This window comes from Lolium rigidum, chromosome 7, assembly GCF_022539505.1.
Source record: "Lolium rigidum isolate FL_2022 chromosome 7, APGP_CSIRO_Lrig_0.1, whole genome shotgun sequence".
NCBI classification, from domain to species: Eukaryota; Viridiplantae; Streptophyta; class Magnoliopsida; order Poales; family Poaceae; genus Lolium; species Lolium rigidum.
The window spans coordinates 343,279,581-343,294,623 of record NC_061514.1 but is presented as its reverse complement, the minus strand read 5'-3'; the positions used below and the strand labels follow the sequence as shown (position 1 = coordinate 343,294,623).

The 15,043-nt window shown below is 45.8% G+C and overlaps 3 protein-coding genes across 6 annotated transcripts; 2 read left to right on the top strand and 1 right to left on the bottom strand.

The window, feature by feature from the left end:
* Positions 1-303: 303 nt before the first annotated feature.
* Positions 304-3,338, top strand: LOC124673706 (uncharacterized J domain-containing protein C4H3.01). Of its 4 annotated transcripts, none has more exons than XR_006992787.1 (6): positions 304-569; positions 870-944; positions 1,710-1,849; positions 2,400-2,537; positions 2,639-2,953; positions 3,037-3,338. XR_006992787.1 is itself a non-coding variant. In XM_047209739.1 (5 exons), exons 1-5 carry the CDS (start codon positions 326-328, stop codon positions 2,858-2,860), a joined length of 819 nt encoding a protein of 272 aa, XP_047065695.1. In that variant the 5' UTR covers positions 305-325; the 3' UTR covers positions 2,861-3,338. The 4 variants fall into 4 exon arrangements, 1 of the variants encoding a protein (XP_047065695.1); XR_006992789.1 differs by having other exon boundaries at positions 2,639-2,954; positions 3,062-3,338; XR_006992788.1 differs by having other exon boundaries at positions 2,639-2,954; positions 3,020-3,338.
* A 566-nt stretch (positions 3,339-3,904) lies between these two features.
* Positions 3,905-5,026, top strand: LOC124669782 (senescence-specific cysteine protease SAG39-like). Its single transcript, XM_047206324.1, has 2 exons — positions 3,905-4,337; positions 4,440-5,026. The coding sequence occupies exons 1-2, from the start codon at positions 3,905-3,907 to the stop codon at positions 5,024-5,026; spliced, it is 1,020 nt and encodes a 339-aa protein (XP_047062280.1).
* A 961-nt stretch (positions 5,027-5,987) lies between these two features.
* Positions 5,988-7,963, bottom strand: LOC124669619 (cytochrome P450 709B2-like). Its single transcript, XM_047206202.1, has 3 exons — positions 7,478-7,963; positions 7,122-7,378; positions 5,988-6,783 (listed from the first exon to the last, which is right to left on the bottom strand). The coding sequence occupies exons 1-3, from the start codon at positions 7,946-7,948 to the stop codon at positions 5,988-5,990; spliced, it is 1,524 nt and encodes a 507-aa protein (XP_047062158.1). The 5' UTR covers positions 7,949-7,963.
* Between the last annotated feature and the right edge of the window lie 7,080 nt (positions 7,964-15,043).

The window sequence follows — 15,043 nt, the reverse complement described above, 5'->3', positions numbered from 1 at the left end:
CGCAGATTCCTTATGGCTTATGCTACTTCATGCAAAATAATTGTGCAATTATGTGAAAAATGAGTTGAAGATTTGGGAGTACATGGATTTCTTTCTCCAATTTAATGTGAAAATTACGCTATTCAATGTTATATTATACATATATATACACGTAACAGAAAAATGTACTGTAAATTTATTGAGAAGAGAAGTGATCCACGTGTGACTATCGGGAGGCGTTCCCTCCATTCCACCACACAACACAACCGCGCGCCGCTCCGAGCTCCGGCTCGCCTCCTCCCCCCCTCCACGCTCTAACCCTAAAGCCCAGTGCGGGTCGCCGGCGATGAGCAGCCTCCGATCCATCTCCACCCTCCTCCACACCTACTACTCCTCGTCCACCGCCGCCGGCCGAGGCGCCAGGCGGCTCGGGTTCGCGCCGCGGCTCGCAGGGGGCTTCCGCGCCCCGTCCAAGGCGTCATCCGTGTCCGTGCTCGACGAGGTCGCGAGGGCGGCGGGGAGCGTGCGGAGGAGGGCGTCCACGCGCGCGGCGAGCTGGGATTCGGAGAAGTCGCCGTACGAGACGCTCGGTACGCGACCAAGCTATGTCCTCTGCTAGCGAGACAAGTGCACGTATTTGGGATTATCGTTTGCCATCTCAGATTTTGCTTTGTTAAATCAAATTCCCCTGTCAATTTCTTTGATACTATTGATAAGTGAGCATCAATTCTTCAAAATTTGGGAAGTGGCGGCTAGATTTCGATCGGTCTGAGGCGTTTGCTGTTGTGGTAGTTATGTGGTAGGTTCCAAAATTGTGGATGCCTTTGTGAGATGGGTTAAGTGGGCGCACAATTAACAGTGAAACTAATGTTTTTTCATGTACCTCGAAGAGCTGGAGAGGGATGCTGAAGAGGACACCATAAAGACGGCATACAGGAGATTGGCCAAGTTCTATCACCCTGATGGTCTGCTCCTTCACCTTTATGTTTCTTCATCATTCAGCTCTATTCAGTGTGTTCTGCATATTAATTAGTTAACTGCTATTTCCTTACTTACAATTTATTTATAGTCGCCTACAAATATGATGTTTGTTAATTCATGCTTCCTTACTATTCAGACTTTGTATTTGTTGTGTTATTAAGTAAAAAAATGCGACTGTATGGATTTTTTTACAATGTGTGCATATGTTTGTTTGTGAATGAGTTTTTGTCTGCCACACAGTGTAAGCTTCAACATAGGTGCCCGTCGATGACTATTTGTTACATCGCAGTATTCACTCGGATAAGTTGAATTATTTGTTTGAATGCTGTGGATTCAGTCGTAAGACATCTATTGCAGTATGTACTTGCGAAATCGTTTTCCATGGAGGATTTCTGTTTCGCTACATATCAAGTTTAAGAAAGTCTGGAAGCATGTAAAAGACGGTTTTGTTTGTCTTAAAAGCATGTTTTGCAAAGAATCTGTGTCGGTAGTATAGTAGAGCTCCAGATCTTGTGGTTGACCAACAGTCTCATTTCTCAGTTCATAGGTCTTTGTCTTCTGACTGGGAAATATGCAACAAACTACATAAAGCGAAGTTGTGATAGGCTGGTGGTTCACCTGTAGCTTACAATACATTGTTGCTGTTTGAATATAGGATACACTATTTTTGGTGGATTGATGCTATTTTACATGCATGACCAAATAAATAAGTTGATTTTAGTCGATCTGATTGTTCTGTTCTCTCAAAGTTTATGATGGTAAGGGCACCCTCGAGGAAGGAGAGACTGCTGAAGCCCGTTTCATCAAAATCCAAGCAGCATATGAGCTGTTGATTGATGATGAAAGGAGGAAAGCGTATGATAAAGAGCATTATGTGAATCCAATGAAGGTCTGTATTTCCATGGTTAACTATTTTACTTATCTTATGATTTAATTGTACATGACAGAAAGTTGCATGCTTGTTAAATTCCTTTTTGCTACTTTTCTTAACTTCATGAAGGTCTATCATTCTTAACCACACAATTTGAATTACACAGCGCTCTTTTACTGACCAATTTGATGAGTCTGAAAAAAGTGATTTAGTTAAAGCTAACATCCCTCCATCCTTGTGAGCTAACCTGTACTACCTTGAAGCCTGTACTACCTTGAAGTGTGGGTTATCCTCAGATGTATTACTGCTGAACTGGACCAACAATAGTGGCACTCAGCAACAACCACTGGATATCAATAAAAGTTTCATCATAAATGGGCCTTCCCATGTATCATCTTGAAACAATAACATCCCACTTTCTTATGTGTAACTGAGAGAACACAATGAAAGATTAAAAGTTCTTTTGTCACTGATACTTTGAAATTAGAGCGCCGAGGTGCATTGTAGAGCAATGTCTGCTTAAAAGAGGTATTCATGTAACAGTGAAAATATATTTTCCATTAATCAGGCTTCTCAGGCATGGATGGAGTGGGTGATGAAAAAGCGAAAAGCTTTTGATAAACGTGGTGACATGGCGGTAGCTGCTTGGGCTGAGCAACAGCAACGAGAATTGACGCTACGGGCACGGCGTCTCTCTAGGTCAAAGGTAAAAATAAGCCAACTTCGTTCTATCATGCACATCATGCTATCATCATGCTTTTTATTCGAATCACATGTACTATGGTGTATTTTTTCTACTTGGTCTAGGTTGACCCAGAGGAGGAAAGAAGATTAATTGCCAAGGAAAGGAAGATATCCATGGAATTTTACAACACAACTCTAAAAAGACATACCCTTGTACTACGGAAGAGAGACCTTATGCGCAAGAGAGAAGAGGAAGACAAGAATAATGAAATCAGCAGACTTCTAGCTGCCGAGGGGCTTGAGTTAGATACAGACGAAGATGATAACAAAACTTTCTTAAAGTAATTCTTTCCGGTATTTACTCGCCAATTTTATCCACCCCATCCAAGAAGTGCTGGAAGGTTTCGTTATGAAGTTCCATCACGATGAAGTATATAAGGTGAGAAAAACTGGCCTTGTTGGAAATGCTGAGTCATACATGGTAACTGTTGATTGTTGGATCAGGAATCCCTTTGTGTTCCGCTGTAAGATTGTCTCATGGAGCAGGAAGAGGAGGGAAGTGAAGTGATCCATCAGTACTTGATTTCTGCAGCACTGCAGTGCGGTCCAGCACCAAAAATATGTCCTAAGTACAAGTACTTAGATGTGTATACTTGTTCCATGTAAAATGTAATTATGTTAGGTGGGTATCTTTTTTTGTCCAAGCGCAGTTACCAGCTACGTGGTGTAACTTTGGTCCTGTGTAAAAATATACTACTGCAGAAGGCGGGAAAAACACCCAAGATATGCTTACTGAGCAGAATACTGCAGTTTCCAGTCCACACTCTTCTTGTGTCCACGTACTGTTTCATTACCTGTTACCGCGTAATTACCCTTGAGTTGCTGCGGAATAAATCATAGCGAGGAATAGAAATATTTGTGTCAAATTGGTGTGATTTTACTTGATGGTATTTGCCACTGCCGCCATCTCTCTAGCGTGGCATACGGATGTCCTCTGTAAATTCTAACACACTTAACAAATCGTCTTGGTATGATGCCAGACCGAATAAGTTGACGATAATGACACAGACAACAACACAACTACCCAGAGAAGACCACCATACTAAAAAAAGATTACCTAGTAGATGATTCAGTTATTTAATTCTGAATCCAAAAAATGGCTTGACGTATTAATCTTCTTTTTTTTTGTATATGGACTGCGTGAGCCCCAAGCGTACGCCAAGTGCAAAAATTTATATTGCCGGATGTACTTCACAGCCACGCAGGTGCAACTTCGTGCAAGCACCGTACCTCAATGCTTGAATTGAATGCATTGGTGCAACTATAAATGCCACCAAGCTCCGATCACTAGATCAAAGCAGAGCAGACTGCACACACAAAACATCCAACATGGCCATTTCAAAACCTCTGATCCTTGCCCTCCTCGGATGCCTCTGCTTCTGCAGCTCGGTCCTAGCCGCTCGCGAGCTGAGCGATGACTTGTCGATGGAGGCGAGGCACGAGAGCTGGATGGTGCAGTACGGCCGTGTGTACAAGGACGCTACAGAGAAGGCACGGCGGTTTGAGGTGTTCAAGGCCAATGTCGAGTTCATCAAGTCATTCAACGCCGGGAGCCGCAAGTTCCATCTCGGCGTCAATCAGTTCGCTGACATCACCAACGTGGAGTTCAAGGCGACAAAGGCCAACAAGGGGTACAAATCGGGCTTGGAGAGGGCTCCTACCGGGTTCAGGTATGAGAATGTTAGCTTCGACGCACTTCCGACGACAGTGGATTGGAGGACAAAGGGCGCGGTCACTCCTATCAAGAATCAAGGCCAATGTGGTAAGAATATTTAGGGTATTACCAATATACAGCATATATTGTCGATCTAGTATGTGTGATGACAGTGTATAATGATATGTATCACACCGCAATCTTCTGTAGGCTGTTGTTGGGCATTTTCTGCTGTTGCAGCAACAGAGGGCATTGTCAAGCTGAAAACTGGCAAGCTTATTTCTCTGTCGGAGCAAGAGCTTGTAGACTGTGATGTCCACGGCACAGATCAGGGTTGTGAAGGCGGACTCATGGATGATGCATTCAAGTTCATCATTTCGAATGGTGGCCTTACTACCGAGTCTAGCTACCCATATACGGCAGAAGATGGCAAGTGCAGCAGCAGATCCAAGAGTGCTGCCATCATCAAGAGCTACGAGGATGTGCCAACCAATAACGAGGCTGCCCTCATGGCAGCTGTCGCAAACCAACCTGTCTCAGTTGCCGTGGACGGAGGAGATATGACATTCCAATTCTATAAAGGTGGAGTGATGACCGGCTCTTGTGGTACCGATCTAGACCATGGGATTGCTGCTATTGGTTACGGGCAAGCCAACGATGGCACAAAATATTGGCTATTGAAAAATTCGTGGGGCACAACATGGGGAGAAAATGGATACTTAAGAATGGAGAAGGACATTTCAGACAAGAGGGGCATGTGTGGCCTTGCCATGGAGCCCTCGTACCCTACTGAGTAGTAATAAGTCAAATTCCACAACCACATACACATATACAAAGACTGAATAAATACAAGCATATTCTTCATATATAGTTTTTATGTGTCTGTAAATACTGTCACAAAATATACATGTGTTCTGTACTTTATATATCTATACATTGTAAATATTATTGTACAACATTGATCGTTAACCTAAAAATATATTGCATGGATGTTTTTAGCCTCTCCTGCTTGAATGTTTGGCAGATCGATCAGACCACATGTGCCCGTGTTTGAAAATCTGTTGATTCATTGTTGTCATAGTTACACAAGATAGAGATAATTCCTTTTAATTGTTGTCATTGTAATTCATTGATCATTCTGCTGTCATTGTAAATCACTTTCCTAAGGAATGATCACTATAATATTAATTAATGTGCAATATTGTTGTGAACATGGAAATTTGGTTGCAATATTATTTATATTTGAGGCATTAACTGTAGATAGTGCCTTAGAAAGTTCACATTTGAAGCACCCATGTTCTTGGTGCATCGTGTCAGATGGGTCCGTGATAGTCTTCACAAGGCCAACTAACAGAAGCAATATGTGTGCACACATATGCATTAACACTAACATGTCTTGTAAAGTACGATGATTTTTTTTTTGCTTTGTTATTTAGTATCAGCGCTTTATCAAGTTTGAGTACATGTTGTAGCAAGGGATGCTGTCCTAGCCAGGCGGTTTGACGCCTCGTCTCGTTGAATATCAACCGAGTTTCTCATTACTTCTTATAAATGTGCCTGCGAGAGGCTAGTCCTATTTGGCGTTTTTTAATCCATGTGGTAGTGGAATTATGGCCACAGAACTCCAGACACGAAAACACTTGTTATTTATTACAATCAAGATGATGAAATATGTGAACACCAAAGGACGAACCGACAACGGATGAAGCATGGTAGAGAAATATACTCTTTCTCGATATAGGATAGCGAGCTCTAGACCTATATGGTCTTGAGAACCACATGCATCCCGGTTCTGGGCTTTAACGTGAACAAATCCTTGGGTGCATGGACGTACTTTGGAGATAGAGAGAACGAGAACCTCTGCAGTATAATCGCCAACACGACCTTGGCCTGGATCATCGTAAAGTTCTGCCCGATGCAAGCCCTCGGCCCAATGGAGAAGGCCATGAACGCATTGGGGTGCTTGGCGGCCCTCACCACCCCATTCTCAAACCTCATAGGCTTGAATTCGTAGACATCATCACCCCATAGATCTTTGTCGGTGTGTATCGTATTGATCTGGGTCGTCAAGATCGTGTCTTTCGTCACCTTGATGCCACCGAGCTCGAGATCTGAGCCAGCTTTCCTCTGGATGATCATGGCGGGGGAATATAACCTGAGTGTTTCCAAGATGAACATGTTGACCAACTTGAGCTTGCTAAGCACATGGCTAGTGGGAATTTCCTTGCCACACTCTCTTTCCACCTCCTCCCTGAGCTTCTCTTGCCACTCCTGGTGTGTGCTCAGCAGGAACACGGCCCAGGTGAGCAGGAGTGAGGTGGTCTCGTGCCCGGCGATGTAGAAGGTTTTGCACTCTTCCATGATCTCTTCCATGCTCATGAGCGGGTTTTGCACCTGATCCGGTGTGCATGTCTCCAGCATTACCCCAAGCATGTCTTCCCCGTAGCCTGTGATATCCTTGGTGGCGAGGCGACTTTCGATGATGTTGATGAGGATGCTCTTCACCTCTTTCTCGAGCTTCCACATCTTCAGGTTGCTTTTGGTTGGAAGGTTCCTGATCCATTTAAAAAAAAAATCGTATTGATCAACTTGGAGGTATGAATTTTTTTTATTACGAGCATGGATGAGTAGAGCAATGTACGTGGCTAGTTCTCGGTCGACCTAGAATTAACTTAATTCTCGGCCATCGAATTTCACGTGTAATTCTTGTGTAACTTGGAAAGGATGTGAAAAATCATACCCATGTCCAGTTACACACACGTGTGCAATTTTCATGTTCACAGATCACGATGCAGATCTACCTATACTTAAGTTTAACCTAGAAATAACTTAATTCTTGATCAACCTAGAATTAGAAAGGTGGATAGAATAAATAAGAAGCTACATATGTACCGTAGTCCTGGGATATGGCTCAAAAGGTCGTTGAATACACTTGAGAAGATCAAAGACTGGAGATTCTTCTGCACAAGGTATGCTTCCTTGGCCTCTCTGTGGCTTCTCCCAAACACCACATGCGAGATCACATCGGTTGCAACCTCATCGAAGTGGTGGCTAATCTCAATCTCCACTTGGCCATTGCCCTTCTCTAACTCTGCTTCCCAGTCCAACAGCATCGGCCCAACACAGTCTGAGACGGTGACAGCCAACGTCTGTAATTTAGCCAAACAAATTAGTGCTCAAAGGGAGGCATGTTGTAGGTCAGGTGAGTCGATCTCACGCAGGCTTTTACTATATCCCATATAAATTACCTTGAGCATGTCAATGCTGAAGACTGGGTTGATGACCTTCCGGTGGCGCTTCCACTCGTCGCCGTCGATGAGCAACATCCCCTTGCCGAGGCCTCGCGTGAAGTTGTCGCTCCAGGACTCCTTGGGGAACAGCCCCGTCCGGTCGGAGTAGACCTGCTTCACCATGCTCACGTCGCCCATGAACAGCGCCGGCTTCTCCCCGAACCATGACACGAACGTCCGCCCGTAGAGGCCCATCCATTTGCGGTAGTAGGGCTGCACCATGGCGCCGTAGTCGTGGCAGCCGGCGTCCAGCACCAGCCCGGCGGCCTCTGCCATGAGACGCTTCATCTCGACCATGTTGCCCAGCAGGAACCGGTACTCCTGCCCGCGCACGCCCTGCGCGCGGAACATCCTCGCCATGGCACGCGGCCTCCACACGAACCGCCGCAGCGCCCACGACGAGGCCACCGCCGCCGCGGCCACCACCATCCAGACCCAGGCCACACCCACCATATTGGCTGTGTGTGTGTGTGTGTGTGTGTGTGTGTGTGTGTGTGTGTGTGTGTGTGTGTGTGTGTGTGTGTGTGTGTGTTGTGATGCTTGCTCGGTCGAGGAGCTGGTATTTATACTACATTGGTTCTCCATCGTACACGGCTAACCCCAACCTCTCATCCTGCAATGACCCTGGAAATTATCGGCGCGCACGGCCGGGCTTACGGTACGTAGGAGAAGATAAGAATTGTGGCCACAAAAGCTTAAATTTGGATTCGTAGTACGATGCTAAAGCGGAGAAAAACGTAAATGGTTGTACACGATGCTGAATTTCAACTTTGCTACACTTCCGCTCATTGCTGATTGCTTATTTCTTCGGAAAGATACAACGGTATGTACGTACGTACCATGGAAAAATTCTCTCCCAAACTTATGCATCATCCTAAGATCGTGCATGTGTATATGTCTATTCATATGATTTGATTGGGTCGCAATTTATTTGAACCGATTTCCAAGTTCCTTTTTTATTTAAATTGCTAGTAAATAGCAATCATCTAAAGTTTTACCTAAGTTTACTTGCACTTATCGAATCATGTAACTTTATTGCAAGTTTTTAGTCTCTGGTTTATATATGAAGTTAAATGGAGTTATTAGCGTAGAACCACCGGTTTAGAAGTCAAATTGCCGCGCTTACACTTACGCTACGGGGAGAAAAGAAGAACTGTGGCCGCGTACAAAAGATTGAATTTTGATTTGTAGTACGATGTTGAATCGGAGAAAAACCTCAATGTGCGCCTGCAGAGGGCTTTTTTGCATGGGCTGTGACGTGGAATGGGCCATTTGGTTGCCTGCAGCCCGCCGCGTTCTTGCATGAACCGGGTTTTAAAGCACCCCCGGGACAGCCCTCGAGGAACGCCCGAAATGTCAGCTGGAGCCAGACCCGTTGTGGCTAGAAGGTTGCACGCGTGGGGAAGGGAGACGGAAACGCGGCGTCCCTTCGGAAACACGCGCCATAATTAACTTCACCGCTCCCCTCTCCTTCCTCTCACTCGTGACCGCACTCTCAGCCCCCCCCCCCAAACTGTCACATCACCAGGCAGTTCCCCTCCCGCCGACCAATCCATCGGACCGCCACAAGGAGGAGCACCGATACCGGAGGAGGAGACATCGGCGAGAAGCACCGCGGCATCAGCCTCAACCTGCTCGGTAGTATTCATCGGCATCTCGAGTTCGGCCGCGAACTCAACCTCCTCCTCGGCTGGAACAATGGCAGTAACGACCTCTTCTTCTCACCCTCTTACTCGTAGTGCCAGAACAGGCCATGCTCTGGCATTTGCGACGACATGCACATTAGATCTGATAGGGTTTCCATTAGGATAGGGTCCGGATTGATGTTTGCAAGGTGTTTCTCGCCATTGCTTGCTGTTCTTATCCAGTTCTTGCTATTCATGGTCTCGATTTGCTTAGATCTGTTACTCTAATCTCCAATCACGGTAGATCATTCCTAGATCGGACCGTGGATTGAAACTGTCAGATTTTACTGTGCATGCAAAGAGGGTAAGGGTTTTTTTGTGCTGAGGTTTAGCATGTTCTGATTTTTGTGCTGAAGATTAAGAGGAGTGGGGGGACTTGAATGTGTTCTAGATTGTGTTGTTTCCGATTTAACTAGGCTGATGATTATAACTGGGGATCATACTGTGAGGAGATGATTGATCAGAACCTATGGCATGACTGAACAGGACCATGCCATTGGTTCTGATCAAACATTTCCTCCATATGCCCTCATAGTATGAGGCATATGCTACCTTGCTTTCCATGTTTGTACTTCTTCAGTTCTGCAATGGCCAATCATTCAACTATGGCACAACGAAAGGCATGGTGCTGCCCTCAAACTAAGTCATGTGTGCCTGACTTAGTTTGTGGACAGTCTCACTGCCTGCTGTGTGATCCAATATATGAGGCCTCATTTTGCTATGTCTAGTGCATTGGCCAATGATTGAACAATGGCACACTGGAAGGCAGGGTGTGACCCTCAAACTTAGTCTTATGTGCCATATTACTTGCACACTAGACTTAGTTTGCGGACAGTCCATTTTCCTGCCGTGTGATCCTAGATATGAGGCCTCATTTTGTTTGTCTAGTGCATTGGCCAATGATTGAACAATGGCACACTGGAAGGCAAGGTGTTGCCCTCAAACTTAGTCGTGTATGTATCATTACTTACACACTTGACTTAGATTGAGGGCAGACCCTTGAGCTGCCGTGTGAGCCAATGTATGAGGCCTCACTTATGTTTTTAATGTTCGTTTTCATCTATATACTTGTGAGCAGGCACACCTCTAATGCCATGTGTTCTTCTGGCAGACTGAGAAGCTCAAGCTTGGGTCACCTACTAAGACCCCCGACGAGGAGCCGTCAAAGAAGCGAAGGGCGGCTAACGTCGACCACTTCCACGAAGACGTAGGGCCGGACCAGTTCCTGTGCATCGTCTTCAAGCCCACCTTCAGCCGGCTCCTGATCCCTCAAGATTTCTTCAGGTAGTTCGGAGAAATCGCCTTCGCCCATCAACTCAAGGTAGGCTTGTTCCTCATCTTCAAGAAGGTTTCCTCCTTCGAGTGCAGTGTGGTCATCTTCGACCACACCTGCACTGAGGTGATGAGTAGGTGCATGTACCATGGCGATGCCACCAGGTGTGTTGTCTTCGAAAATCATGTCTAAAACTTACCTGGTTCTATGTCGGTGCTACCATGTCGTGTCCAGTTGTTGTTCGTGTCGTGTGTTGAACTATGATTGTCTCTGATGGTTCTTGAACTATGGCCGTGTGTGAACAATGGTGTGTCGTCAACTTGTGTCGTCAATGATCAGTGCTAAGTTTGCATGAACTGTGATTGTGTTCTTGCTTGTGATGTTGATCCCTGGTAACCTCACAACTGAAGGGAAGTGGTAAGCAGAAGCGGATTTTGGGTTGCAACCAAACAAGAGGGGCGCCGTTCTGGGCTGCTACTAGGCCTAAAAACCGAACCACCAAATGGGCAGAGCCCAAATCTCCATGGGGCCAAAAAACTATGTGCAAGCCACCAAACAACGTGACTTTTCTGGCCCATGGCCCGTCTGCGACGCGCAGGGGCCTTCTTCCCACTGCGCCAGTGGTGCAGCAAATTGATGCAGGCTACCAAACGCGCCCATAGGAAAATGGTTGCCCGCGCGATATTAGGGGCGCGTTTGATAGCCTGCAGAGGTCTTTTTTGCATGGGTTGAGAAGTGAAACGGGCCGTTTGATTGCCTGCAGGCTGCCGTGTTGTTGCACGAACCTGGTTTTAAAGCACCCCCAGGATAGGCCCTAGAGGAACGCCCGGAATGGCACTTTCTGTGGAGCTAGGCCCGTTGTCGCGAGAAGGTTGCACGCGTGGGGAAGGGAGATGGAAATGCCGCGTCCCTTCGGGAACATGCGCTATAACTAGCCTCACCGCCCCTCTCCTTCGTCTCACCAGGCGGTTCCCCACCCGCCAACCAATCCGCTGCACCACCGCAAGGAGGAGCACCGGTACCAGAGGAGGAGACGACGACGAGAAGCACTGCGACATCGGCCGCAAGCTGCACCGCGGTCTTCATCGGCATCTCAAGTTCAGCCACGAACTCGGCCTCGTCCTCGATCGGAACAATGGCGGTAACAACATCTTCTTCTTACCTTAGTACTCGTTGTGCCAGAACAGGCCATGCTTGGGCATTTGCAATGACATGCATATTAGATATGCAAGGGTTTCCATTAGGATAAAGTTCGGATAGATGGTTTCAAGGTGTGGTAGCCTGATAGGAGATGAAGACCGAAGTTGCTCTGCTCAACAATCTGCACATAACACAAGCACAAGTGATGAGGGCTAAGAAACAGGAATGGGAGGCAGAAAGAAAGGCTTTGGAGGCTGAAAAGAGAAAGCTAGAGTATGACATATACGATCTGCTCCAAGTGAACTTTGCAATCAAATATAAGCTCAAGTGGATCAGGGCTATTTGTGATGAGTGCTGAATGTGTTGTAGATGTATTGTAGGAGATCATGTGAAAGGTTGATCTAGGGAGAATTTGCAATGCATCCTAAGTACAATTTGTAATGTGCCCTAAGTACCACTCGTAATATGCTCAATTTTAAATGCTAATTGTGTTGTTTTTGATTGAACTAGGACGATAATTATAAACTATGAGAAGATGATTGATCAGAACCTATGGCATGACTGAATATGACCATGCCAATTGTTTTTGATCAAACATCTCCTCCATATGTCCTTATAATATGAGGCCTATGGTACCTTGTTTTGCATGTTTCTGCTTCTTCAGTTCTGCACTGGCCAATGATTGAACAATGGCACAACGGAAGGCAAGGTGCTGCCCTCAAACTAAGTCATGTGTGCCATATTCGTTGCACACTAGACTTAGTTTGTGGACAGTTCCTCTGCCTGACGTGTGATCCAATATATGAGGCATCCTTTTGGTTTGTCTAGTGCATTGTTCAATGATTCAACAATATGGCACAACGGAAGGGCAGGGTGCTGCCCTCAAACTTAGTCATGTGTGCCATATTACTTGCACACTAGACTTAGTTTGCGGACAATCCCTTTGTCTGCCGTGTGACCCTATATATGATGCCTCTCTTATGTTTGTCTACTGCATTGGCCAATGATTCAACAAAGGCACAATAGAAGACTAGGTGGTGGCCTCAAATTTAGTCATGTGTGCCATGGTCGTTGCACACTAAACTTAGTTTGTGGCCACTCCCTATGCCTGCCGTGTGAGCCAATGTATGAGGTCTTGTGTGCTCCTTTACTTCTGCATTGGCATGTAATTTAACAAAAGCACAACAGAAGGCAGGGTGCTGCCCTCAAACTTAGTCATGTGTGTGACATTAATTACACACTAGACTTAGTTTGAGGGCAGTCCCTTGAGCTATCGTGTGAGCCAATGTATGAGGCATCACTAATGTTTTTAGTGTTCATTTTCATCTATACTTGTGAGCAGGCACATCTCTAATGGCATGTGTTGTTGTGGCAGACTGAGAAGCTCAAGCTTGGGTCACCTACTGAGACCACCGACGAGGGACCATCGAAGAAGAGAAGGGTGGCTAATGTCGGCCACTTCAAGGATGAGGTAGGGCCGGACCAGTTCCTACGCATCGTCTTCAGGCCAACCTTCGGTCGGTTCCTGATCTCTCAAGATTTCATCAAGTGGTTCGGAGAAATCCCTTCTAACATCATCTCCGCACCAACACTGGCTGCAACTGGAGGATGACTACGATGAGAGAAGGCGACGACGCATACATCGCCCATCAACTCAAGGTAGGTCAGTTCCTCACCTTCAAGAAGGTGTCCTCATTCGAGTACAGTGTGGTCATCTTAGACCACACATGCACTGAGGTGATGAGCAGGTGCCCGTACCATGGCGATGCCACCATGTGTGTTGTCTTCGAAAATCATGTCTGAAGCTTACCTGGTACTGTGTTGCTGCTACCATGTCGTGTCTAGTTGTTGTTCGTGTCGTATCCTGAACTATGATCGTGTCTAGTGTGTCATGAACTATGATCGTGTCTGAACAATGGTGTGTCGTGAACTTGTGTCGTCTATGATCAGTGGTAAGTTTGTTTGTGCTTGCATTATTGTGTTCTTGCTTGTGCGGTTGATCACTAGTAACCACGCCACTGAAGGGAAGAGGTAACCAAAAGCGGATTTTGGGTTGCAACCAAACAACAGGGGCGCAGTTCTGGACTGCTACACTAGGGCTGAAAATCGACCTACCAAACGGGCAGGACCCAAATCTCCATGGGGCTGAAAAAAATTCTACGCAGGCCACCAAACAAAGTGGCTTTTCTGGCTCATGGTCCGTCTCAGACGCGCAAGAGGCTTCTGCCCACTACGCCAGTGGTGCAAGAAATCGCTGCAGGCTACCAAACACGCCCTAGGTTTCTTGCTGAATTTCAACTTTGCTACACTTCCGCGCATTGATTGCTTATTTCATCGGCAAGACAAGTGAGTAGAGACGAGATGGCAAAATTCTCTTGCAACCTTATGCATCATCCTAAGATCATGTGTGTATATGCCTATTTATATGATTTGATTGGGTCACGCGATTTATTCGAACTGATGTGCAAGTTCTTTTTTTCTTTCTGATATTACTAGTAAATAGCTAGCACCTAAAGTTGTACCCAAATTTACTTCCACTCATGGAATCATGTAACTTTATTGCAATTTTTTAGTCTGTGGTTTATATATGAATTTAAATGGAGTATTAGCGTAGAACCACCAGTTTACTAGTCAAATTAGGGACATATACATACCAGTTTACGTTTTTGGGACACAAAATCTAAGATGTTTTCTTAGTTTTTTTAACACTAAAAGCGGGTTGATTAAAACTGACATGAAGCGGGTCCCATTTGTTAGTCCTGAGGTTGCATAAATATGAGTAATTTGCTTAGGTGACCTAGATCCCACGTATCATATCTAAATATCTCTAACAAAAAAATCCCACCTAGCAATCCTATCTTTTCCCCACACGACGACTACCACCGCTTCCACGCACCCCACCAGTCATCGCCCCGCATCCCATCTTCCCTTCCTTGCGCCGCACGCCCGCACCCACAACATGCTAGCTCGTGTCCGACACTGTACCGACCGACAGTGGAAGTGGGTTAGTTCTAGACCACCAGACCGGTGAAAGCTTCGGTTGAACCGTACCAGAGCCGGAAGGAAACTGCTCATGTGTAAAGGTGATATTTTTTTGCATTACTCTAATTTTAGCAAACTTGGAAAATTTGGTATGCTAAACCCTTTCTTGAATCGGATTAACCCTCTCTGCCTCGCATCATCTTTTTCTTGAGAAAACTATCATAAAAGCATTTGTAGACAATTCTTTGACAATCCACGTTCCAATTTCTTAATGCAAGCTACGCAAGTTCTTGGTAGTCTCCCCTTCTACGCAAACACCTTCCATGATCATCATCACTCCTAACAACACATCCATAAGATCCCTTTCCTCCAAAATCAACATGAATGTCATGGACCATCTGTCCTGGAATGTAATAACCAGAGAGGTGAAGCCGCGTCCCCCAA